The 25,509-nt window shown below is 38.0% G+C and overlaps 1 protein-coding gene across 3 annotated transcripts in view; it reads right to left on the bottom strand.

Annotated features, from left to right (window-relative positions):
* Window positions 1-25,509, bottom strand: part of DHX29 (DExH-box helicase 29) — a 68,707-nt gene that overhangs the window by 13,121 nt on the left and 30,077 nt on the right. For all 3 annotated transcript variants that reach the window (XM_069096504.1, XM_069096505.1, XM_069096506.1), the window contains 16 exons: window positions 25,109-25,235; window positions 18,814-18,969; window positions 17,906-18,071; window positions 17,545-17,668; window positions 13,903-14,517; window positions 10,987-11,130; window positions 9,826-10,002; window positions 9,007-9,147; window positions 7,314-7,458; window positions 7,047-7,167; window positions 5,880-5,964; window positions 5,652-5,740; window positions 4,374-4,502; window positions 4,197-4,272; window positions 3,647-3,871; window positions 797-933 (listed from right to left, as the gene is read on the bottom strand). In XM_069096504.1, the coding sequence (XP_068952605.1) occupies window positions 797-933; window positions 3,647-3,871; window positions 4,197-4,272; window positions 4,374-4,502; window positions 5,652-5,740; window positions 5,880-5,964; window positions 7,047-7,167; window positions 7,314-7,458; window positions 9,007-9,147; window positions 9,826-10,002; window positions 10,987-11,130; window positions 13,903-14,517; window positions 17,545-17,668; window positions 17,906-18,071; window positions 18,814-18,969; window positions 25,109-25,235 (2,657 nt within the window). The remainder of the gene's footprint in view (window positions 1-796; window positions 934-3,646; window positions 3,872-4,196; window positions 4,273-4,373; window positions 4,503-5,651; window positions 5,741-5,879; window positions 5,965-7,046; window positions 7,168-7,313; window positions 7,459-9,006; window positions 9,148-9,825; window positions 10,003-10,986; window positions 11,131-13,902; window positions 14,518-17,544; window positions 17,669-17,905; window positions 18,072-18,813; window positions 18,970-25,108; window positions 25,236-25,509) is intronic.

Raw genomic sequence — 25,509 nt, 5'->3', positions numbered from 1 at the left:
GTGGAGGCCTGTACTGCCTCTCACCTGCACTATTACAATACCTTCTCCCTAGTCTCTTGCTCAAGTCTCACCAATTACAATCCATTCTCCATAGGGATGTTCCTAAAACACAGGTATAAATCCTACTCCATAAACTCCGAGTGTCTTCCTATAAACTCTCAGGGTAAATATAAATCCCTAGGTCTGGCACTGAAAGCCCTTCACAATCTAACTCCTTTTCACCTTTCTAGCATTATCTCACACCGCCCCTGTTCCACACCTCAAGGTCTGATAACCCTGGCCCTCTCTCACTGCTGCTGCCCCTGCTCTTTTGTATGGGATCTCCCATTCCTGGAATGTTCTCCTTCCTTACCTTTGCTCCTCAGAACCCTGAGTTTCCTTCTATATGAAGCCTTCCTGCAACCTCCCCATCAAATCACTTTATATTGATTTTGTATTTACTTTGATGTGTCCATGTTGTTTCCTTAGACAGCATATGGGCTCTTTGAAAGCAGGGGCTGTTTCACTTTTGTCTTTGTATTTCCAGTGCTTTGAAGAAGTTCCTCAAACACAGCACATGCTTACTAATAAATGCTTACTGACAAATTGATTCTGCTTCAAATTTTTGGAACAGATACAAAGATACTAATTCCTAAAATATCCTGCTATTTATGATAAAAACTAATGAAGTGGAAATGTTGATGTGATTTTGTAATGAGTATCAAGAAGTTATCACTGAAATGCTACCTCAAGTGCCTACCTAGACTGATATCACTTCCAAAGCTTAATAAACAATATGCAAATAATTATTGTTTACCCTAGATATGCACTATAGATGGTCAGGTGGTCTGAATTTGCCAGAGCCAAAGTTGATTTTGCAAGATCTGCTTCATCTTTCCTACCAATTGGTGTGGTAAAAGGAGACTTCTCTGTCATAACTGCAGCTAATGTGGCCTATAAATGAAAATCAAAAATTACTTTATGATCAAAGAAGCACAAAGACAATATTAAGATAAGAAATATAAAGTACTCATTGTTCATTTCAATAAATACTAAGGTACACATTTAAATTGTCAGAAAAGGCAGCCACCTTGTGAAAAAAAATTAAGTGATTACTATGTACTATCTCATGAAACATTTTAATTCAGATTCTTTAATATTATCCTTGTAATACTTCCACAGGATAAGGAGAGTTATCTGATCATCTTCAGCATCAGAGAAGAAACAGCACAGAAGACAATAAGGGACTGACATAATTCTATAAAGCCAGAGGGAAAGATAGAACTGTAATCTTGATTTCTGGATCAGAGGCAGCAGGAGAAGGGGAAAGAAATGACTTGTAGTCAAGACTTGTGTTTAAGTCTCTGTTCTGACATCTATCTATTCCCTTAGTTCTCAAACCTGTCTGACTAAAGTTAAGTTGGCTCAGCATTCTGAACTTCTTGATATCTTCATTTAAAAATTATGCTACCTGGTCTTAAAGAGCTGTCCCGAGGAAAGCACATTATCAGCCAGAATATATTATACAGAACTGTGCATGATCAATGATTCCAATCTGGTGCTCTTTCTACTACCTCCAACATTCTAATGCCAAACCATGTGGCCAAAGTGGATTTACTTAAGAATTTTCAATAATGAATCCTTTAAACTACAACTTTAAAGTATAGTGTAGGAGTGAACAGCATAACTGCTTTTCTTGGGATCTGAAAATAAAAGGGACTAGTTTTTTTATTTAGCATAATTTCTGTGGGAAAATTCTAATACTAAAGAAAAGTTAGTAAATCATGCTCTCTCTGCACTGACTATGTTCTGCTCTGGTCTGTGAGGGTGGACAGTGAGTCTAAGAGCTTATGTGACTGAGGGTCCTGTTGGCTGTGCAACTAATGCCGCTGTGTATTCATTCTCTCCACAAGCTTTCTCATGTTGCTTCTGGAATGAAACAAGAAAGCTTAATTGCTAGTGGCCACTGGCTCGAGAAAATCCAGGTATGGGGTGGAAGAGGCAGCTTTCCCCACTATTATTCTTAGATGAGAAGAATTAACCTGGGCCACTGGCCAAGAGTACTATAAAAATACACAAATTTTTCAGGTTGGCTATCTTGGGTATACCCAAGAGACTTGAAGTCTCGCCCCCCCCCTGATACTGCATTGCTCCTCTATGTTATATAAGTATGTGTAGATTAATGGTAAATATTTCAAGGATGCGTCATTTTGTTGGCATGGCTATATGCTTTACCAATGCAAAGCACAAACCTTCGACTACCTGCTCTTAAAAGAAGAATGGAAAAATGGGAAGAAGAAAGAAGAAGAAGAAAACATTGGTAGGGAGAATAGGAAAACAGGGGCAGAGGAGGAGGGGAAAAGAAGATTAGGGAAAATTATCTCTCCTAATTGGGGTATACAAGTAGATGTCTATACAAAAAAAGAGGAAAGGGAGAGCTTGAGCCTTACTCTCATCAGTATGGGTCAAAAGAGGAAGAATATACTCAGCTGGGTACTGTGTACTCAACAAGGAAAAAAAGGGGGAAAGGGTCTGAGAAAGGAAGAATTATAGGGAGGGTAGATGAAGGAAGAGATTAGTTCTACTCCAACTAGGGATGTACATGAATATTTACAGCTTTTTTTGAGATGGTAAAGAACAGGAATCTGAAGGGAGCCCATCAACTGGGGAACAGCTTTGTGATATATAAATGTGAGAGAATACTACTGTGCTCTAAGAAATGATGCCTTGAGAGAAACCATGTATGAACTGATGTAGAGCAAACAGAACCAGGAGAACAATTTACATGACAACAATGACAAGATGTAGGAACCATGATCAATACAACTAAACGTAATTCTAGAGGACTAATGCTACTCACCTCCAGACAGAGATGAAAGCTTTAGAATATAGAATCTAACACCTACACAAACTTATATATATTTCTTTTGGATAGAACTAATGAGGAAAATTGTTTTGCTTGATAATGGGGGAGGGGGCTGGAGGGAAAAATGGTGGATTTTTGCTGAGAGAACAGAAATAAAATTTAATTTAAAAAAATCATTATTATTATGGGGATGATCTAATGATGATGCCCTCTGACCTTAGCTAAGCTAGTACTAGTTTGAAAGACAGACAGCTCATGACTAGCATTCTCAAAGTCTTTCTAGTCTATTAGGACTTTGGTAGAACTCTGGCCTTTGAGGGCCCATAGTCAGGATCTCCTTCTCACAAGGAAGCACTGGAATGGGATTTTTTTTTTTTTAAGCAATCAGGGTTAAGTAACTTGCTCAAGGTTACACGGCCAGTTATTTCTGGGTGTGGTACTGAGTATCTGAGCCCAGGATTCGATCTCCAGGTCGTCCCAACACTGGAGCCGGTACTCTTACTCGCTGAGCCACCTGGCCGCCCTTAAGCAATTGGGGTTAAGTAACTTGCTCAAGGTTACACAGCCAGGTGTTTCTGGGTGGGTACTAAGTGTCTGAGCCCGGGATTCGATCTCCAGGTCTTCTCAACACTGGAGCCGGTGCTCTTACTTGCTGTGCTACCTGGCCGCCCCTGGAATGGGATTTCAATGGAATATGTTAAATCTTTCATCCCAGCATTATGATCCCAAGTTTGCAAAATGGTGATCCAGGCATTCACTTAGCTAAAATTTTAAAGTAATTAAGTAGCATTCTTAGCTTACCACAGGATCTAAGCAGCCAAAGATAGCACCAAAAATGAGCATCTTTCCGATCTTGACGTTCACTGGTAATGCTGCAAGATGCTGGCCCAGGGGAGTTAGTTTAGGTTCACTTAGTTCACAGGCTCCAATCTTTCTGAGTAAATTCATTGCATTGCTAATTACTTGAGGTTGAGGGGGATCTAAAGCTTTGGAGAGGAAATCTTCAGGAGAACCAAGATTACATTTCTGTAGATAGAAGAGAATAAGAATGACTGACATTTATACAGCATTTTATATACATCATCTCATCTTATGCTCATAATAACCTTCTGAGATAGGTATTATCTGGGCAGCTAGGTGGTGCAGTGAATAGAGCACCTGCCCTGGAGTCAGGAGAACCTGAGTTCAAATTCGGCCTCTGACCAGACACTTGACACTTACTAGTAGTGTGACCCTGGGCAAGACACTTAACCCCAATTGCCTCTCTAGAAAAAAAAAACAAAAAGATCTTTGGACCTTCAAGGAAGGAGGTAGTCCACAAATAATTAAATTTAAGTTCCCCAGTGATTACCATAATATGAAGGCATAACTCTTCCAAAGGTACACGCAAAATTTCTGGAACTGAATAGTCCATAAAACCTTCGAATCTAAAAAAAATACCTTAATGTTAGATATTTCATATAATATTAGGGACAAAAACCATTTTATCCTAAATTCACCTTATCTTTCTGGCTATGTCAAATCATACCTTTCCCTCGTATATAGTCTGAAGCAGAATCCATCTCGAACTCGCCCAGCTCTTCCTTGGCGTTGCAGGGCACTAGCTTTACTGACAAACGTTTCCACCAGTGAACTCATTTGACTGCTTTCATGGTATCTGAAAAAAAAAAATGGTTTCAAGTAGATAATGGGGCAATTTAAAAAACTGTTCCTTTGGGGAGACTAGGTGGTGCAGTGAATAGAGCACCAGCCTTGGAATCAGGAAGACTCAAGTTCAAATCCAACCTCAGACACTTAACACTTACTAATTGTGTGACCTTGGGCAAGTCATTTACCCCCCAATTGCCCTCCTTTCCCCCCTGCAAAAAAGCAAAAAAAAAAAAAAATGTTCCTTAAATATAAGTAAAAGTTGATTACTAAAAGTAATCAACATTTACAGAAAAATTAAAGAGGCCTCATTAAATTTACCTTCCTAATTATAATTAAACTCTGAAAATGTCCAGTCTTAAAAAACTATTTGGGAGGTACAATTTGAGAAGTCATTTTGCAGTAACTGTCATTAACACAGTGTAAACAAATTCTATAGCCCAAAGTTAGGGTGCCACTGATACAGTCTTCATTCCATCCAGAGATGCTAGCCCAGTTCAGACCTGGTGCCCAGTCTTTTTCCTTTATGTCAAATATTTTGCATAACATTTTATACAACTATGTAGTTCTTCATACAGACCACAGTGATTTAGGTATTTTATCTAAATAAAGCAAACTAAAACAAATCTTGTCCATGGATGTACAAAGTATGGTTTACTTTTTCAGAAGTACAAAAAATCTAGAGAAGTGTGATGCGTGGAGGAAAGGCAATTGATTAGAGCTGGAATCTAGTGATTCTACAGCCAACTGTCCCTGCACTACTTCTTTACAGGCTAGAGCAGCAGGGAAACTAATGGGATAGTGATTTTGAACTTGTACAAGCTGGGCTAAAAGTTTTAAAAATAAAGACCTTTTGCACTTTTTTTCTTTTTCCTTCAGAAATGGAGCAATTAATATGGTGCCAAGCTAATAAATAGTTTGGGTTATGGGTTGGTTTAAGATATTTTGAGAGAGTATGTAAATTTATGAGAGTTGTCATCTCTAAGTTTTTTTTAAAACTCACAAACTTGTCAAACATCAGCATTTCCCTATATGAAGAACAGAAAGAGGACTGTATATAAAACTGTGAATTTTTAAAATTATATAGAGTTTAAAAACAACTAAACTTTTCCCTACTGCCTTTTGAACTTCCAACTACAATTATGTTTTTAAAACTCACTTATTTTCTTTTGTCCTCCCAGTATCAATTACGAACACAACATCTGGAATGGTGATGCCTGTCTCTGCAATATTTGTTGCTAAAACAATCTGGAAATAAAAACTCCACAACATTAGATATTAACATTTTAAATATTAAAAAATGAAAAATATTTTAAATAAATAAAGATATTAACATATTTAAAGCAAAACCCATTTAAATTTTGTGTACTGAATTACTGAATCTTACCTTTCTGATTCCTGGAGGTGGAATTGTGAATGCTGCTGCTTGATCTTGGGTTGAAAGAATAGAATGCAGTGCTATCAATTTATATCTGAAAAGTTAAAATTATAAGGTTGTTAGACAATACTACCATGCCTGAAACAGCATTTTAAAAAATGACTAAACCCAAAAAACAAAACAAACAAACAAAAAAAAACCCTGAGTAAACCTCCTTACAAAAAAAAAAAATCAAAGAACCTCTGGGCTGGAAGGCCTTCAGAGGCCTTCTATTTCATCACTCCCCATAATTCCCATTCAGGCTTCGATCAAGACTCTTAGTGATATTGGTTACACCTCCAGAGGTAGTTGGCAGTCAGTCTCTTGATTTTTCTATTTTTATCAAACCTAAATCTTTTGTATGTTTCACTCCAAACCCCTTGTTCTGCCTGCATGTAATCCCTCTTTCCCATGACAGTCCTTTCAAAGGCTAAAAGGTCTCTATCAACAGCAGGCAATTTTTAGTATAAACAAATTAAGAGGTGCAAATAATGGTTCTGAAAAGAAAACAAAAAAGTCCTAAAAGAAAACTGCTGATTTTTAATTTTTCAGTCTTTCCACCATAAAAGGAATTGCTAACAGCAATAGGATGACCCATGGAAGCTTCCTTTTAAATGAATCATGAATGTGAAAGACATTTTTGAAGGGTTTTGTCTCAAAAATGTAAGATGCTAAACTGTGAAAACAAACTATGTTAAGGGTTGAAATGCTGTGTATATGCAATGTAAACAAATATAATCCATTCCTGATTAAACATTGTCTCAAGTTGTCATCTCAGCAGGGCCCTCTGTGTCCAGCACTGCTGCCCGTACAGGTCACCATCATACAGTTGAGCAGGACTCCCTCCGGATCCTCAGGCACTAAGAAATAATGGAACCCCTGGAAAATCTGGGAATCCTATTCACAAGGTGGAGCCACAATTTTAAAAGAGCTAGGTAAAAATATTGTTTAAAATATTCACTCTCTAATGTGGATACTTAAGAATTGATGAGATAAAAATTCTTAAAAACACTGAAGTAGAACTGAAATTTAACTCAGAATAAACTGCTAAAAACCAGATTTATAACTGAAAATTCCATATTCCAAAAAGAATTATCCATTCTAAAAATCCTTAAGAGTAAAAAGATTTTACATTACCTTTCTTTAGAATAAAATCTCCTGTCATTGGATAGGAGGTCATACAACTGTTGAATATGAGCAAGTCCAGGTAAAAAAATCAATACTGCTCCTTCTACATTCCTGAACTGGGGACTTCTATCTGTTTCACATTACACAAAGAAACAGCAATCAAAAACAAGAAATGAATAAACATCCAAGTAGGCATCCCTTCATCAACTGTACGAAAATATAATCAACTAAAATAATACTATGTACCCAAGAGAGTCTGAGAAATTAAAAATATACCTAGGAACGCAAGCAACTCCAAAATGAGATCCAAGTTGATTTTATGGGGATTCATATAGAGCACAGCCTGCTGAGTTCGGTTGCTGTATTTCTGGTAATAAGGATTTATATCAACACAAGCACCAGTCTGCACTGGTATGTATTCCTAAAAAAGGGCAGACACAACCAGAGTTATTTTAAAGTATGAATTGTTTGCCATTTTTCTTCCAGTTCAGACTGAACCAGATATTCTAAATTATCACAACATATAAAGCTATATCTAAAAAAATCCATTTAAAATATAGAGTAGTTTATAGAACTTTAGAAGTAGTTTATAGAACACTTTAGAGTAGTTTATAGTAGTAGTATATATAGTAGTTTATATATAAATCTATATTTATAGTAGTATATATAGTTTTTAGCTTTAGAGTAGTTTATAGAACACTTTCCTCAATAACAATCCTATAAGGTCTAAGTATACTCACACTTATTTTATAATTGAGGCTATATGCGAAAGGTCAAAAGGGTAGTAAATGGTATATAGTTAAGTCTCATTTATTTCATTCATTCAATAATTAGTTAAAACTGACCAGGTCTTTTGATGAAAAGTTTACTGCTCATATCCAACATTTAATTTACCCACTTTCCTTTCCCAAGATCAGAGATCTCATATGGCACTTAGAAGGATTCTAATTCAGAAGTGAGAAACTCTTAATTCAGTTCAATCTAGTTCTCAGCAAGTGAAATGGAAAATCCCATGAATTATCTTAGGGTAAATGAAAAATACTTAGACCATGAAGTCTTTAACAATTTACTTCCCTTCTCAGAACCATTTCTAGCTCCTTAGAATTTGATCAAATTTAAGAAAACACTTATGATTTGAAGACTTCTGTAGTTTTCAACCTCAGAAGTTTGGAGAAAAGATTTGATCCTATGCCCTTTAATTTTGCTATGCAATTCTTTTACTTTAATTAAAGGTTTTTCAAAGTGACACATGGTGTGGCTACTAAACCGAAGATTTGAGGCGTGGCAAAGACAGTACCATGGGCAGGAAGAATTTTATGATACCTCTGCTATCTATTTTAACTAGTTATAATATAAAACTGAAGGTTTTTTTTAAATTATCAAATAAATGTCATATTCCATATACATAATTTTCATCCATTTCTCTGTTACTGTTCACTGTTGTTTCAAGTTGCTTTTAGGTAAAAACACTGCTTAAGTCTTTGATTTTTTCCGAGTCAATAATCCTTGAAAATAAGAAAGGTGCCTGCCTCACTCCTGTTTTCATAACAAATGACAAAGTTTTGAAACAATCTCTTTAATAAAGAGGCACCAACATAACAGGGCAACTAAAAAAACAAACCAGAGTAGCAATATTATTAACCAAAGACTGCCAAAGTTGCCCCCTTATTTAATTTAGATACCCCTTCTCTTCTATAAACAACAACCTGTACCTACAGAGTCCAATCTCTATTCACGAAGAGCCTACTAAGTGTGTGATTCTGGTTCTTCCTTCCTACGGAGGTCAGAGATTTTGAGATAATGAATTTAGGCCTCTTTACCATTTCTTTTAAACCTATGACTCTCATTCAAAGTGTCAATTACACAAATTTAAAAAATTCTGTGAAATGCTATATCTGATCAAGCATTATAAAAATGGTAGCAAAGATTCTTAAAATTATTTTTAAAAAATGAAAATGTTTGTTTTAACCTGATATTTTTTGATTCCTCCAGCTTTGCCTGTTACATTAACAGTTATTTCCTCTTCCTCTTCCAGAAATTTCTGACAATATTCTGAGTCCTTCTCCAGTATAAAGCCTGTTTCTTCCACTACATCTTCAAGATGAAAAACCTACATGGTCCAGGGAATAGAAAGCAAATATATCATTATTTTATTCTCAAATTCTGCATTACACTATCAATTCTCCAAATACTTTCTAGGTGGAAAGATCACCTCATGAAGTGAAACTTCTGATCCACTAAGTATAAACTATAATAACTTCTCTTCTGCGTGGGTTCAAATCCACAGGGAAATCCCTATAGAAATTCAGGCCTTATAGAAAATAATATTGTATCTCTTCTACCCCAAAACATATTTTTACATGGGAAAAACTGGTTAAAATAGACAGTGAGGGCAGTCTTGACAAGGAGAAGTGAAAATAAACATGAAGAACAGCAGATATAAATATTATGAATATTTCAGGGGGAAATAAGCAGACAAGAGACAGATGCTACATGGTAGCTGGCCCCAACTGAATATGCTATTCAAATTGTGATGGCAAAAGGTTTTAGAGGTAAGATACTTACATGCTGCCTATAGATATGTGTGACTCAGAATTTTAACAAGTTTGCAATGCTACTTCTTTCTACTCTTCTCATCCTCTAACTACTCACAGGCAGTCCAGTGAGCCAGCATAGGAAGTCAATCAGTTCTAGGGATAACTCTAGACAAAAACCACTAAAGAACACTTCCTGGGAGGAACCTGTCTCTGTTTATATATATATATATACAAGAGAAATAAACATTCACCTCAACAGGATAACTTCTTCCTGAGATTCTGAGAATAGGGCAGTGTGTGAAATATGTAGAAAACTTCTCACTGTCAACAGTAGCACTCATCAAAATCAAGTGTAGATCTGAACGTTTCTGCAAAATCTCCTTCAGGATAATTAATAGAAAGTCTGACTGGACACTTCTTTCATGAACCTATTGTTAGAGAAACAAACAACTAATTTTATTTGAAATCTAGTAAGAGGCACAACCAATAAGATTCCCAATATTGATCACAAATTAGAATATTTCTTTAAGGTGCTTTCCCTCTAGTGATACAATAGATTAACTTTCATTATATTTATATCAAGGAAAATAAAGAATAACTCCTTTGGCAAAACATATCAAAAGATAAAGTTATAAACTTATGAACTTGATATTGAAAATATTAGTACCATATAGAAATACTACATTTAAATCTCAGTTTTGAATCTTTCCTCTTCAAATATTTATTATTTAATCCAGCATTTTGTAAATTGTATCCAATTCTCAAGATTAATGAACTGACGACCATTACTGCTTTTAAAAGTAAATGAATATACAAGAAGCTCAGAAATACTCTGAATCAAAGAAAATATATCAGAAAATTTCTTATATATTTATTATTTATGAGTATACTTGGGTCTTAGATTACATAGTGATAGAGATTGTTATACTATAATAAACCAAGTATATTATATAAGAAGTTTTGGAACTACAGGTGGTGTGTGCTTTATATAATGTGCTTTCAAAAAGTGGTAGGTAAATTGAAATGTGCATTTAAGCCATTTAAAATGAAGCAGAGGAATTAGCTATTTAAAAGAACTATAAAACAAATCTGCAAAGCAAATAGCTATTATTTCTCCCCACCTTTCAAATTCATTCTTTTCCAAAAGGAAATTTAAAAAATATATACTGAATTTGGTTACTAGAAGTGGTAGGGAGAAGAAATACACTGGGCAAAGAGCTAACACATATTCCTTCCTTAAAGCTCTCCTAAGAAATGGGACATGACTTTCTGATGAAAATTTTAGATTTTGTGTAATAATTTTATACATTAACTGATGATTCTACTACAAACTAATTGAAATGGGGATATTTTAAAGTGTATTCATTTTCAGAACTTCCACCTTGCTTAAATAAGATTAGAGAATTACTTACCTCATCTACAATAACATGAGACACATTTGTCAGAAGTCCATCTTCCTGTAGTTTTCTTAGTAGAACCCCTGTAGTGCAATAGAGTAACCTAGTGGCATCACTAGCTCTAGATTCCATTCGAATTTGATACCCACATAAGGAATTCTGGGGGAATATAACATTGCAATTAGTTTCTCATAGCAGGGATCTGATATACTTTAGAACAAGTTAGGAATAGTTAAGCCACAATTCTTTATTTATGGAACAGCTTTATTTATGTGTTGCATTTACAAGGACCTGTGATTTCACTGGTAAATGGAATGTGTGGTGAGGAAATTACTTCTACCAACGCAGACCAGCAATGGTTTGGCAACTTAAAGTCTTAAAGAGCTGCCTGGGGTGATGGGAGGTTAAGTGCTTTATTCAGTGTCACACGTTGGCTCAGTATCAGTCAGTAGGGGTCACAGGCAGGGTTACATCCTAGGTCTTCTTGGCTTTAAGGCTAGCTCTGTATCCAGTATGCTATGCTGCCTCAAGAAAAGATAATTATTCTAGTAAAGATTCAATAGTAAATTTCAATATTTTAAGCCCCATTCCATTATACGAAACTGGAGACATGTTGGTCCTAAACAGAAAAGCAATCCATAAGGTCCCTTGGAGATGTTAGGTCTGAGGTGGTCACCCTTCTCTCCCGAACCTTTTCCATCCATCTCATTAACATGACTAGTAGAAAGAATATGAAGTAAAATTTCTAATTTTGAAGTTACCTTAAAATGAAATTTTGTATGCTAAACTGCCATATGGTGAAGGGCAATTATATTTAAGGTACCCCACATCTTCCTTAAATTTTTCTTTTTTTGGAAAAGTATTTAAAAAGACTGCTTGAAAGCACATTCTAATGAAAAGATATACCCCAAAGTTGGAAGCTAAGAAAGCCCATATTTATGTGCCCATAACATTTGTATTTTATTTATAGTGTAAAAGTTGGCTTGAAGCTTACCATAAAAAAAAAACAACAACAAATTTATGACAACTCGTTCCAAAACTTCCTAACAGACAGAGGGAGAATGGAAACAATGTCAGATTTTATATTCTTGGGTTCAAAGATCTCTGCAGACAGCAACTGAAGCCATGAAATTAAAAGACACTTGATCCTTAGAAGGAAAGCTATGGCAAATCTGAATAGCATACTAAAAAACAGAGGCATCACCTTGCTGACAAAGTTTTGTATGGGCAAAGATGGTTTTTCTAATATGGCTGTGAGAGTTGGACTATAAGGAAAAACTTGCCACAGAATCAATGCTTTTGAGTTGTACTGCTGGAGAAAACTTCTGAGAATCCCTTGGACACCAAGGAGAACAAATCAATCAGTACTTAAAGAAATTAATTCAGACTATTCACTGGAAGGACAAATACTGAAGTTGAAATACTCTGGCCACATAATAAGACAGGACTCATTGGAAAAGACCCTGATGTTGGACAAGATTGATGGTAAAAGAAGAAGGGAACAGCAAAGTATAAGATGGACAGATAATGTCATGGATGCAATGAACCTTGAGCTTGGACAGACTTCAGGAGACAGTGGAGGAGAGAATGGCCTGGTGCACGATGGCGCATGGCATCACAAAGAGTTGGATATGACCGAACAAATGAATGCAACAACATTTGTATTTTCTTTTTACTAATTTGTTTGTATACTTAAGCATTGCTTGAAAGCGACATGTTTCTTCCCCTGCATGTAAGAATTATAATGTAATTTGGAGAATCCTGGGTGCTTCATTTTAGGAAGGATGTTGGCAAGCTGGAACATCTTCAGAGGGCAGTGATAAAGAGATCACATCACCTAGGGACTGACTGATATAACTAGGGAAACTCAGCCTGAAAAGGGGAAGACTTAGTAGGGTCACAAAACTTGCCTTCAAATATGTGAAAGACTCATGTAGATAATGTTCATCCATGCTCTGCTGGCTCAGGGGGTAAACAGAGGGAAAATGAAAGGAAAGAATAGACTTCAGTTTGACATATTTATTAATAAGGGCTCCCTAAAAGTAGACTGGGCTGCTTCTGGAGGAAGTGAGCTCCTCAACACTGGAAGTCTTCAAGACATCTGGGGACACCAGAGAGAGGATGTCCATGAAGGGTCAGATCAGGCTAGGTGATTTCTGACTCTAAGATACAGCACAGCTGACAGGTACATAGCACTTTAAAGTCTGCAAAGCATTTTACATATAATATCTCCTAACTCTGTGAGGCAGTGCTATTATTATCCCCACTTTACAGATGAGCAGCCTGAGGCTGAGAAAACCTAAGAGTTGGGTGGTTTATAGAAGATCACTCAGCTTGTACTGTCTGAGGCAGGATTCAAATTCAGGTCTTCCCCACTCAAAGTCCAGCACTCTATCCAAAATATAATCCAGCTGCTTTGGTAGTATATTGCCTCATCTAAATTAAGAAATGTTTGGGAAAGTGATTTGGAAGGAAGGAAGGAAGGAAAGAAATCAAGCCCCCTGTGAGCCACTGTGCTAAGCATTTTAAAAATATTATCTCATTTGATCCTCACAACATTCTTGCTATTATTATCCCCATTTTAAAGCTGAGCAGACAGCAGGTAAGTGATGTGCCCAGAATCACACAGCTAGGAAGTATCTGGGGCTTGATTTGAACTCGGGTCTTCCTAGTGCCAGGCCCAGCTCTCTACCTCCCCTGTACCACCTAGTTGTCCCATGGAATCACCAAAAGTTGTCTTATCTCCCGAACAGGCTTTTAACTCCATGAAACTTTCCCTTAACAATTTCTGTATGACTCCCTAGCACTTAGCTCAATGCTTCAAGGCTTAATAACTGTTTACAGAACAAATTAATGAGTAAATTTAGGTTATAAGATCCATTAGGCTCCTAGGGAAAAAGTAGGTACTGGAATGAAGGCAGCATCTCTTACCTTTCCACCAGGTCCATTTTCACAGCCCAATTCTTCACACACTCTAGTTGCTAAACTTACTGCAGAGATTCTTCGGGGCTGTGTGCATACGATGTTACATTTACCCGATCCCCACTCATTTAGCAGCAAGTCCTCCAAAAGAAAATGGGGCACTTGGGTGCTTTTGCCACTTCCCGTTTCACCAGCCACGACCACTACTCGATGTCTTTTGAGAGTTTCAACAATTGAATTCCTGTGTTTGAACACAGGTAACTGCTGCCTCTCCTTTAGCAGCTTCTGGTACTTGGGGGTGCTTTGCAACTTTCTAAAAAGGTTTCTGACAGGTTCCAAATCTTCCGTGTTGGAAGTTTCCAGAGAGAGTGCAGTAAAATCTTCATCAGTAACTAAATTTTCCCAGGATTCCTCAGGATCATCAGAAATATCTTTTTTATTTTCACATTGTTGTTGCTGTTGCTGCTGCTGCTGCTGCTGCTTCAGTTTATTAAGCAGTTTGGCAATAAAATGATCACGAGGTTTATTTGTTTCCATTTTATTCAGTTCTTCCTTTTTCTTTTCTGCTTCACTCCATTCCAACCAAACATCTCGATAAGTGGGAGGAAGCAACTGATGGACAGACTAAGGAGAAAAATGTCACCCCATGAGCCTTTTTGAGGTACCCTTTTTAAAAGTCACTAATGCGGAGAACACACTGGATCCTCTAGGGGTCTACAGTTTAAGTCTTGTTATCTTGTTCCTTTCGAGTACACTTAAAAATCAGACCAAACAACCAGGAAATCATCCTCTGATTCAAGCAGTTCACACTTAAAATGTATGATTTCAAAAAAAAAACAAAACAAGACCAGTATGAAATACTTCACAGACAAAAACCTTTATTGGCTATAGAATAAAGCAGCCCAACTTTGGTGCACAACTAACAACATGTTTTAATTGCCAAACCTGGTGGTATCTCTACCCTCTATCCAGGCAGCACCGGGAACCACTGACACCTCCCCCCTTCCTTGTGGATAGTCTCCCTACTTCTTGGGGCTTTGGTAAAACCACTATCTTGATTTCCCTCCTTCCATCTGATCATTCCTTCTCCATCCCATTTTTGCATCATCACCCACAGCCTGTTCTCCAATCTAATTTTGAAGGAATTATTTTAACAACCTGTTCTGTAATAGTGGGTAGGCCCTGTGTGCTCGGGCCCTCATCCTCATAACCCCTCATGGTATCCCTCTCAGCTCCCAGGGGATCCAATGGCAGCCTCACACAGTAGAAAAAGGGCTGGTTGTAGAGTCAGAAACTTGAGTTCAAATGGCCATTATCCTTGACTCCTAACTCTCTCTTCTCACATATCTGCCAAATCTTTTTTTTAAATCCTTTTTTTTGCCTTTTTTTGGTGGGCAACTGGGGTTAAGTGACTTGCCCAAGGTCACATGGCTAGTTTTTGTATTAAGTGTCTGAGGCTGGATTTGAACTCAGGTCCTCCTGACTCCAGGGCCACTGCACCACCTAGCCCCAACTGCCAAATCTTGCCATTTCTACCTGCAAGCCATCATCTGCATCTGCCCCTTCTCCCTCATGCAATAACCAACCTAATTCCTCAATCACCTCTCACCTGATCACTGCTGTAGCCCCAACTGCTCCCCCCTGCCTTGTGTCTAAGCATTGCAGTCCATCCTACATAATACTGCCAAGGGAATTCCCTGAGTGAAGATAGCACCAAATGATTCCACTACTCAACCAAATTCACTGGCTCCCTGCTGCTTCTAGGACAAAATATAAACTCCATTTACCTTTTAAAGCCTTATACCACCTGGACCTGCTCTAGTCCTCTAGCGGACTCCTTGGACACTGTTCCCACATCTGCATCTTTAACCCTTGTTTCCCAAGCTCTGGTCCTGCATCACCAATTGCCTAAGGAATATCTACAACTGGACACGTCGGAGACATCTCAAACTTAACATGCCAAAAACAGAACATATCTTTTTTCTCCCCAAATCCAGCCATTTTCTAAACCTGCCTAATCCTGTCAAGGAAGATGCCATATTTTCAGTCATCTAATTTCATGGCCTTAGAACCATAGTTGGTGTCTGAGGCCAGATCTTAGCTCAGGCCTTAGCCAGGGCCCAGTGATGGCCCTTAAAGCATCTCTTCACTCACACAGCCACCACCCCAGCTCCGGCCTGCAGCACTTCTTTCTCAGACTGCTGGCAAGAGCGTCCTGACTGGTCTCCTTGTTGGGTCTTTCTCCCATCCCATTCAAGTCCCACACAGCTGTCAAAGAAATGTGCCTAAACACAGATCTGTCCTCTGTGCTTCCCTGCTGAAAAGCTCCCTATTACCAAACTCCTCTGCTTGGCACTTAGAGCCCATTACAGCCTGGATCTAGTCCATATTCCCAGGATTACATATAGTTCTCCTTCCCATACTCTACAATCTGGCCAGCTGCCATTCTTGCTGTTCCCCACACAAGGCACTCCATTTCCCACATCTGGAATGTTCTCACCCCCAGTTCTCACTGCACCTCTCTTCGCTCAAGAGGCAGCTCAATCAGCACCATTTTCTATAGGAGGTCTTTCCCTATTTCTCTTTTTTGGAGGGGGGAAGGCAGGGCAATTGGGGTTAAGTGACTTGCCAAAGGTCACACGGCTAATAAGTGTTAAGTGTCTGAGGCCAGATTTGACCTCAGGTCCTCCTGACTCCAGGGCCAGTGCTCTATTCATGGTACCACCTAGCTGCCCCAGTCTTTCCTGATTTTGCCAATTACTTGTGCCTTCTCTTCCAAACTACCTATGTTTAATCACTTCATGTTTATTTTCTTTATATTTATTTTACATATACTTTTTAATGTACTTAATATATTCCCTAACAGAATTGTTTCATTCTTTGTATTTGTATCCGCGGTGCTTAAGAGGCTGCCTAGAACATAGTAGGAACTTAATAAATGCTTGCTGATTGATTAAAATCTTAGCTTTATACTTCCTATCTGAGTGACCTTGGGTGACCAGATGGGTTAAGGATGACATTTGGGTTTCAGTTTCCTCATCTATAAAAATGTTTGACTTGAGGACTTCTAAGGGCTGTTTCAGCCCTAAATTCACGATCCTTGTCAAATACACTAAGAACTGACTATTTAGCTACTTGGCATATGGACTACTAGACAGGGTTACAAATAGCCTACAAATATCACTATACACAGAGTTAAAGATGGCCCACTCATATAAAATTATTTAAAAGAGTAAAGTTCTAGTATCCTATGCTTCTGCTGATAATTATTCTTCTATGAAACTGTCCAGATAGATAATTTCTGTTTCACAATTGAAGAAGTTTCTTTCAACAGTAAACAAGCAGATCTAAGATTAAAACTACTGTTTGAATTCTTTTGCTTGGCTCAGGAGTAATACAGATTTTAAATTAGTAGTTTTTGAATCTTCCTTTTTTAAGATAAAATATTATTACTGTTCAAATGACTTATGAAATAAAGTATCACTCCAACAAAATCCTAACTGATATCTCATTGTGATACACTGGTGACACTGATTTCTCAGTGGAACGTAAGACAATCTAACCAAAAAAATCATCAAATGTGGATCAGCTATAGAACACACTTCACATCAATGTAACAGCTAGGGATCTATTAGAAGAAATATGTCTCACCTGCCCTTTCACTAAACGATAAAGAGCCAGAGTTGCTCCCAGATGCTGAGCTTGCATGCCGTCCTCTGTCAGAATCGCAGGACACACCACCAGCACATCATCTTCCGATTTAACTACTTTTACTCTTTAAAGTAGAAATGAATGTTTGTTTACAAAATGGATGAAGTAAACTTTCCTGTCAATCAATATTTAATCCAAATTTACAAATTTTGTACATAAAAAATGCAAGTCAGATAAAATTTGTGAACTCTAACCACCTGTAATATCAACTTAAAGATCTTTCCAAATGTCCAATTCATGGAAAATCAATATTATACTTACATTTTAAAAATTATTCATTCAGTTCTCCAGAAATACATACCTACATTTCCAATATTTACCAACTGCAATCTTTTCAAAGGAAGGATTTGGACTCTTAGGAAGATTTTTCCTGACCCAATCAATAAGAAACTGTTTGGGAGATTTGCCAGTCCAGCTTCGAGCAGTGTAGTCAAAATTTCTCACGTCACGAGGATCTTTCTTTTTTGCTAAAATGGCACATAAGCAATTTAACTTATGATCAAGTAGCAGCAGAAAAATCTCTTGAATCCTATGATGCAGGATAAGGAATGTTGGATTTTGAGTCAGAAGGTGTGGATTCAAATTCTGGCTCTGCAACTTATTAATGGTATGGCCTTGGGCAAGTTCCTTAATCTGTGTCTCAGTTTCCTCTAAATGAGTTCTAATACTTCTTTCCAGCTCTATAAATCTATGGTCTACGAAGTATCATACATGCCTAATTTTTAGGAAAGGTACTATTTAAAGAAGTAGGAAGGTCAAAGGACAGTTCTGATAGTTAAAATGGGTAAATGTGGAAAATTACTTTAATAAAATGAAATATCTTGCCAGCTAGAAGTGGAAATGAGAAAATTCAGAAATTAACCTTTCGAGTTTGTTTCTGAGGCCTTAAGAAATCTATGTGTTCTTGTAAAAGACTGGTTATGTCCAAAAAGAATATAAACCCAGGAAGCATTATTTTCTAGATTTATAAGCTGTATTTTTCTGTGTAAGAACTATGTTTGATAAATTATGTACAAAAATGGTTTTTACTGACAATTAAGAATAAGAATCAGCTTCCGTGTAAGGCTGAAGATCATTCAGAGGCAAGTGACATGGAATGCAATAAAATTCAAAATTGCAACCTGATAATCAGTTGAAAATATTGTCTCATGATACAAAATTTCAAATATTTTGCTGCTATTTTGTGAATCATACAAGATTAACTTTTACCTTTTTCTTCTTCTGCAATCACAGCATTTTCAAATAAATTCAAGTTCAAAGCCCCTTCCCCTTCAGCAGCCAATGATGGTTTTTTTTTTTCTTTCTGTTGCTGGGAAATCTTTATGGCTGGACTGAACACAAGATGATCTTCTAAAGTTTCCATTTCTACAAAAGAAAGCTGAAATGTTAGTTTCATACATCTGCCATGATTTGCCAGAAGTGGTATAGTTAACATTCAATCTATTTGGTGATTAGTTTATAAACAACCTCAACTGTATAAAACAAGTGAGAACCTGAAAGTAATGTAAAAAGCCTTCAAACAGTGATGAAAATAGTCTACCACAGCTGAAGAATAGAGAGTACAGAGGAAGTGAGGTGGTCTTTACCAAAGAAGGAAAAGGAGCTCACTGTTGATGATGACAAAAGCCAAGCCTTATCTGTATCAAAACCAAAAAGCAAGGAATAAGTAGTAATAAAAGGAAAGAAGACAATGAATAATTTTTTTGAAAAGAAGATAGCACCTGGGTAAAAATTCCAGCTCTGCTATTTTCCATTGCTGTAACCTTGGACTTAACCTCTCTAGGCCTCAATTTATTCAATTATAAAATGAGTTTTCTAAATTCCCTTCCAAAATCAAAGCCCATGACCCTAAACTGTGGTTAGCAGATTCACCAATAAATGAGAGAAGTGACAGAAAAGAACAGACAACCACAGCAGAGAAGATAAGTGGAAACCACTTGAACAGTATGATGTAAGAGATATGCCATGAATGGAAGAGCAGCTCTAGAAATGAGGAGTCCTAAGGACATCAAGGAGAAACAAGGCAATAAAAGACAGCTACAACATCATGGCAGCCTGGGAATATTCATTCATTCATTTATTTATTTATTTATATATTTTTTAAAGCAATTGGGGTTAAGTAACTTGCTCAAGTTTACACGGCCAGGTGTTTCTGGGTGGGTGCTAAGTGTCTGAGCCTGGGATTCGATCTCCAGGTCTTCTCAACACTGGAGCTGGTGCTCTTACTCACTGTGCTACCTGGCTGCCCCAGCCTGGGAATATTTAATCCAAGATTAAATCATTGAGAGCATAGCTTTATTTTGGGTCATGTCATACAAATTTACTTACTGCTTACAGATGAGAAACCAATACAAATATGGACAAAGAAAAATTTTAATTAATTCTACAAGTCCTTGCATATGAGGTTACAGTACCAAAGAGGATAACTTGGTGGAAAAGGTCATTAAATGGCACTCTTTAAACTGAAACTAATAAGAAAGAATAAAAAATAAATGTTGCAGGAGGAACAATATCGTAAATTCCCCTATCATCCATACCTCAGGTACTTTATATTACTCATTCCTTGAAGCTTGGCTGGTTGATGTCACCTCCTCAGTTCCTGAGCACAAAGCAGCCAGGGGGACTGAAGTGACTCTCAGATGCTCAGCTGGTAGATTGTGATTTAAGTTTTGCTCAGCTGAATCAACTCAAGGGGTTCTCAGATGTCTATTCTTGTGAACAGCTTTTCACTATGGTGTAATGGAAATGCAAGATCTTTCCTGCCCCTAGGCTAAAGCGCACCTGGAGCCTGGGGTGGGAGGCTTGTTTTTCAGTAGATACTTTTTGATCGGCTAGTGGGTCCAGAAGGTTGTTACATTCTCTGAGCCAGGAGAAGGCTACATAAATCCTGATTTGAGACTTTGTTTTGGGGCTCACTTTGAGAAGTGTTCTGTGATTTGATGAGATGAGAGTCTGGGAAGCCGTTGTTGAGAGGCCCCCCCCCCCTGAAAAGCCCAGATGTTGATTTGGTATGGATGTAATGGTGGGACAATTTGGAAACCTGTCTACTTGATCTGTTTCTCCATCTTGATAATTCTGTCTGTATATTCTGAAGTTCGGGGTGCTGACCTTCGGGCTGTGTTGGCAGCCACCCTGGGGACACTGGGGTGCTTGCTGATACAAAATGGCAATGCATGGATAGAATCTGCAAAGTAAAAGGAAAGTATCGGGGCTGAGATAATTGTTTGTTTCCCAGTTGTGGTAGCTGTGACTCTGTGGAGCCATGGACCAGGAGAGAAGAATGGCTTTGCTGAGCTGAGAGCAGGAATGGTGAGCTGCCTGCATCTGGACCTGGGCAGAAGCCAGGAGCGGCTGTCAACTGCAGAAGCAGAAGGAACCCAGGAGTTGGGAATTCAGCCACTGGAAAAGATAAGAACTGAGCAGCAAAGCAGGGGCACTGAATGTATTTCCTTGCTGCATCCCACAGTTTGGGACCCAGGGGGAGGATGGACTTGTGACTATGGTGGGTGGGATGAAGTGCCTTGAACCCCCAAGGACCCCACCTTGTTGGTTTTGTTGCCCAGCCCCCTCTCTGTACCTGGAAGCAGGGGCTGGAGCTGTGTGAGGGGAAGGATACCCCCCTCCACCCAAGAGACCTTTATTTGGACTCTTGTTTTGAATTGAGGTGATAATGCAAAGTACTTTGTGTTTGTTTAAGGCCCAGTGGCCACTTTGGTAACTTTAGTTCTGTATCTTGAAAATGTGACCTAAGAGATGTTTAGTGCTAATTCAAAAGTAAATTGACTATGCTATGGGCATGAAAGATCTTGGGGCCAAATGTAATGGAAATGCAAATTTAAAGATCTTCCCTGCCCTTAGGCCCTCTGATAGGCTTAAGAGACTCTGAGAGCCTTCCTTGATTTGAAAATATACTCTGCCTCCTAATAGGCTGAATGTGGTCACATGGAACCTGTGGCAGGAGGCTTGGTTTTCAGGAATGCCCACACCTTGATACTGTGTGATTGGGCAGTGGGTCAAGAGGGTGGTTACATTCTCTGACCCAGGAGAAGGCTATATAATCCCTGATGTGAGGCTTTGCTTTGGGGCTCACTTTGAGAAGTGTTCCGTGATTTGATGAGATGAGACTCTGGGAAGCCGGTTGTTGAGAGCCGCCCCCCCCCTTTGAAAATCTGGTATGGATGTAATGGTTGGACAGTTTGGAAACTGTCTACTTGATCTGTTTCTCTGTCTTGATAATTCTGTCTGTATACTCTGAAGTTCGGGGTGCTGACCTTTTTCCCCTTAACTAGGTAACCGATATATGTTTGACTGATTAAAGTAAGCTTGTTAACCCATTTTGAGTTGCTTTCCTTTAACAAAGCAGATCCAAGAACCTGTGGTGGCAGCTGGGGTGCTGGGGTGCTTGCTGCTACATATGGCTAAGTAAATTTCCTATTAGTCTCTCATTTTGTTCCAATATTGGCCCTAAACCAACAGACTGTACTGAGTCAGGCCCAGCCAGATAGATATGATTAATCTAAGAAGCAACCCACTCTAAGAGACATTTTGCTAATGAGTTGTTTGTGAGACCTGGGCATTTCCCAAATCCAATAAATTGCAGCGGTTCACATAACACTCTACGAATTTGCAATACTGAAAGTATATCGTCTCCATTTTAATCATGGAGAAACTAAGTTTCAATGATCAAAAGGACTCTAATCCCACTATGCTGTCACTCACCAGGAAACAAAGGTCTCAAACAAAATCTAAAGGGACTAAAGTGTGTCCCAAAGCTCTGTCAAGGAGTTTAAAATTCAACCAATAAAAACTGTAATCAACTCAACTGTACTGTATTATACATCCCAGGTTACCCTGGTCTGTATGGAATCTAGAAAGAATCAGAGTAACCATCAGTTAGTATTTACCCTATATTATCCACAGTAGAGAAAGTTCTGATTCTAGATAATCAGTTTTTCATACGGGAATACTCTTAAGTAAAGTACTCCACTAAACTACTCTAGCTTAAAGGAAATATCCTTTATGCTTAAAGCAAAATATCCTTATGCATAAAGCACACCCAACTCTCTTTATGGTGTTTAAGTTTCCTGATGATCAAGCAACCTTCTAATGCTTAGTAATTTGGTCTCTTAAACAGACTTACCTCCCATAACAAAGTACCACATACAGAGTCTTGAAAAGTGTATCTCCCACATAGTATATACTTAATACTGGTTTCACTCATACTTCAGCTTTATACTTTATCCAATTCATGAACCTGGCTAGTATAAAATAGTATTCATGAGCCTGCAGAGTTGTGAAGTCCACTAAGTGCTGAAGCTACAGCAGGCCAGAAAAGATCAGTCAGATCTCTCCATACCATCTTTGAGTTCCCAATAAATTTTTGTACTTGCAGCAAAGAAATATCTCAAAATCATATATTTGCCTAAACATATCACAGTTGGCTTTTAAAAAATTGTTATTCAACTATGAAATTCACCCTGAGAAAGTAGTGCCTGTTAACATTTATTATATTATTTGCAAATGGTAAACACTGACTGAATGAATCAACAATGGAATAGTGTTATTTACAATAACAGATATTATTAAATTAGACAAAGTTTAATCATAAATTGGGACTGTGCAGAACTTTAAAAAAGCTTCAGTTTAACAACAAAATACATTTTTAACACTGTTTGTAATAGAATTCTGTTAATAGTCAAAAATAAGTAATTCAGGGGTGGCTAGGTGGTGCAGTGAGTAAGAGCGCTGGCCCCAGAGTCGGGAGGACCCAGCATTGGTTCTGGCCTCAGATACTTAACACCCACACAAAATAACTGGCAGTGTAACCTTGGGCAAGTTACTTAACCCTAATTGCTTAAAAAAAAAAAAGTAATTCAAAGGAAGTTGTGACCTGGAGTTAGCTTCACAAAAATCTCTTATCCTAATCATAGTGCATTTCTCAGCTTTGGAATAAAGTCTCACTAAAATTCACCAATAATCCCCTAGACATCTCTAATAAGGTGTCCTACAGACACCTCAAACTCAACTTAACTAAAACTGAACTCATCCCTTCCCTTATCACCTCCAATGATCCAAAACTTACCCCTCTTCCCAACATTCTACTGAGGACATCAATATTCTTCCAGTTTACCCAAGTCTTTAAATTCTGTTTTTCTCTCTCTCATCCCTAAACGTCCAAATCTTGCTGATTCTACCTCCAAAACATCTCTCAATACTGCCTTCTCTCATCTCACACAACCTCCACCCCAGTTCAGGCACTTATCATCTCCTGACTAGCCTATTACAAAACCTCCTAATTTGGCTTCTCTTAATCTAATCTCTCCTCTATTCAATTCATCCCATAGAGTTACCAAACTGATAATCACTACCCTACACAAGGAGCTTCAGTGGCTTTCCTAGTCTCTCTAGGATGAAAAACAAACACCTCTGTCTGCCTATTAAAACCCTCAAAACCTGGCTCCAGCTCATCTTTTTAGACCAATTTCACACTATTTTTCACTCCAGTCAAACTGGCCTGCTTGTTCTCTTAGACAGCACTCTTACCTACCTCTGTGTCTTTGTACAGTTACACAACCTGTCCTTGGAATGGTCTCCCCTCTCCACCTCTGCCTCTTGGCATTCCAATAACCTTGCGTAAGTGCCATCGAGGCCCTCCCTGATTCCCTCAGCTGTCTGTGTACTCTCTCTCCCACATCACTTCTATGTACATGTTCCACTACATCCCAGCAGACCGTAAGTTCCATGAGGCCAAAGATTGTTGTTTTTTAATTCGTATTGTTAGTACACTGGATATCAAATGTCTCCTGGAGGAAGTGTGTGCTGAGCTCTTTTGTTCTCTCCTATGTTCATCAAATTAAGCTGGTAAAACAATCCTTAAAAATTTCTCTTAAGAAATGATGATGACCAGTCAATGTTTTTATTTCCATTCATTTATGAATTGTCAGAGTCTAGAACCTTAAGTGATGGGTCTCTTGCAGACCCTAAGGCTCCCTTGTGGCTGGATCATTCTGCTCTAAATACTAGGTTTGACCCCTCTTCCTGTCCTTAAAACCAAACTCCCCCCCACAACATTCTATGTCCTCTGCTTATATTCTCTATTTGGTTCAACATGGCTTTCCTCTCCTGACCACTTCTGCTAGTATCTAGTATCTCCTTGTCTCTATGAAGTTTGAATATTTGCTGCCTTCTGTAGCTGTCTGATTAGGCATGCATCATTAATTAAATGAATCATCTTCCTTGCAATTAGAATATTTTAAAAACACTGGAAAAAAGGAATGCAAATGGGCTAGTATCTGAAGCATTTTATGTTGGGAACAAATAACAAAGAAGTTGTTTATTCTCAGGAATTTACAAAAACCTATCCCTTGGGAATAGGAAGGCATTCTGTACTAGAAACAATAAGGTAAGAATGGAAACATCATACTGAGACAATTCCCATACTGGAATGGCAAAAAAGGAAATAATTAAACATGAGCTTGTAGAAAAGCAATTTGAAAGGACTCACCCCTTTGATATTTCCTTATTTTTTCTTGTGCCTCCTTCTGGCCTTGCTTGTTTTTTTCTAGTTTAGAGGAAGCTGCCTGTTCCTTTGCATCCTGAAGCTTTCCAGCAAGGTGTAAGTATCTTTCATTCTGTTCCAAATAAGATGATCAGTAAGAGGTTAATACAGAAATTAGCAAGATTTAACTAGTTTATCTACATTCACTTCCCCTGAGGCTAGTTCTTCATCAGTAAAACAAGGGGTCTGAACTAAATGATCTGGCCCTTAATCCTATGACCCTACAAAGAGGCAAAGCATAATGGCAGACAAAGCCCAAGCCTCAGACTCCTAATACTAATCCTGTCACAGAACAGAATCATAACACTAAAGCTGGAAGGGATTTAAAAGATTACAAAGGCACAGGC

Source organism: Petaurus breviceps, unplaced genomic scaffold (assembly GCF_028583685.1).
Source record: "Petaurus breviceps papuanus isolate PSGF00001 unplaced genomic scaffold, PetGlider_PUasm1.0 229, whole genome shotgun sequence".
NCBI classification, from domain to species: domain Eukaryota; kingdom Metazoa; phylum Chordata; class Mammalia; order Diprotodontia; family Petauridae; genus Petaurus; species Petaurus breviceps.
Note: the sequence above shows the minus strand (reverse complement) of the source record. Positions and strands in the feature narration are given on the sequence as shown.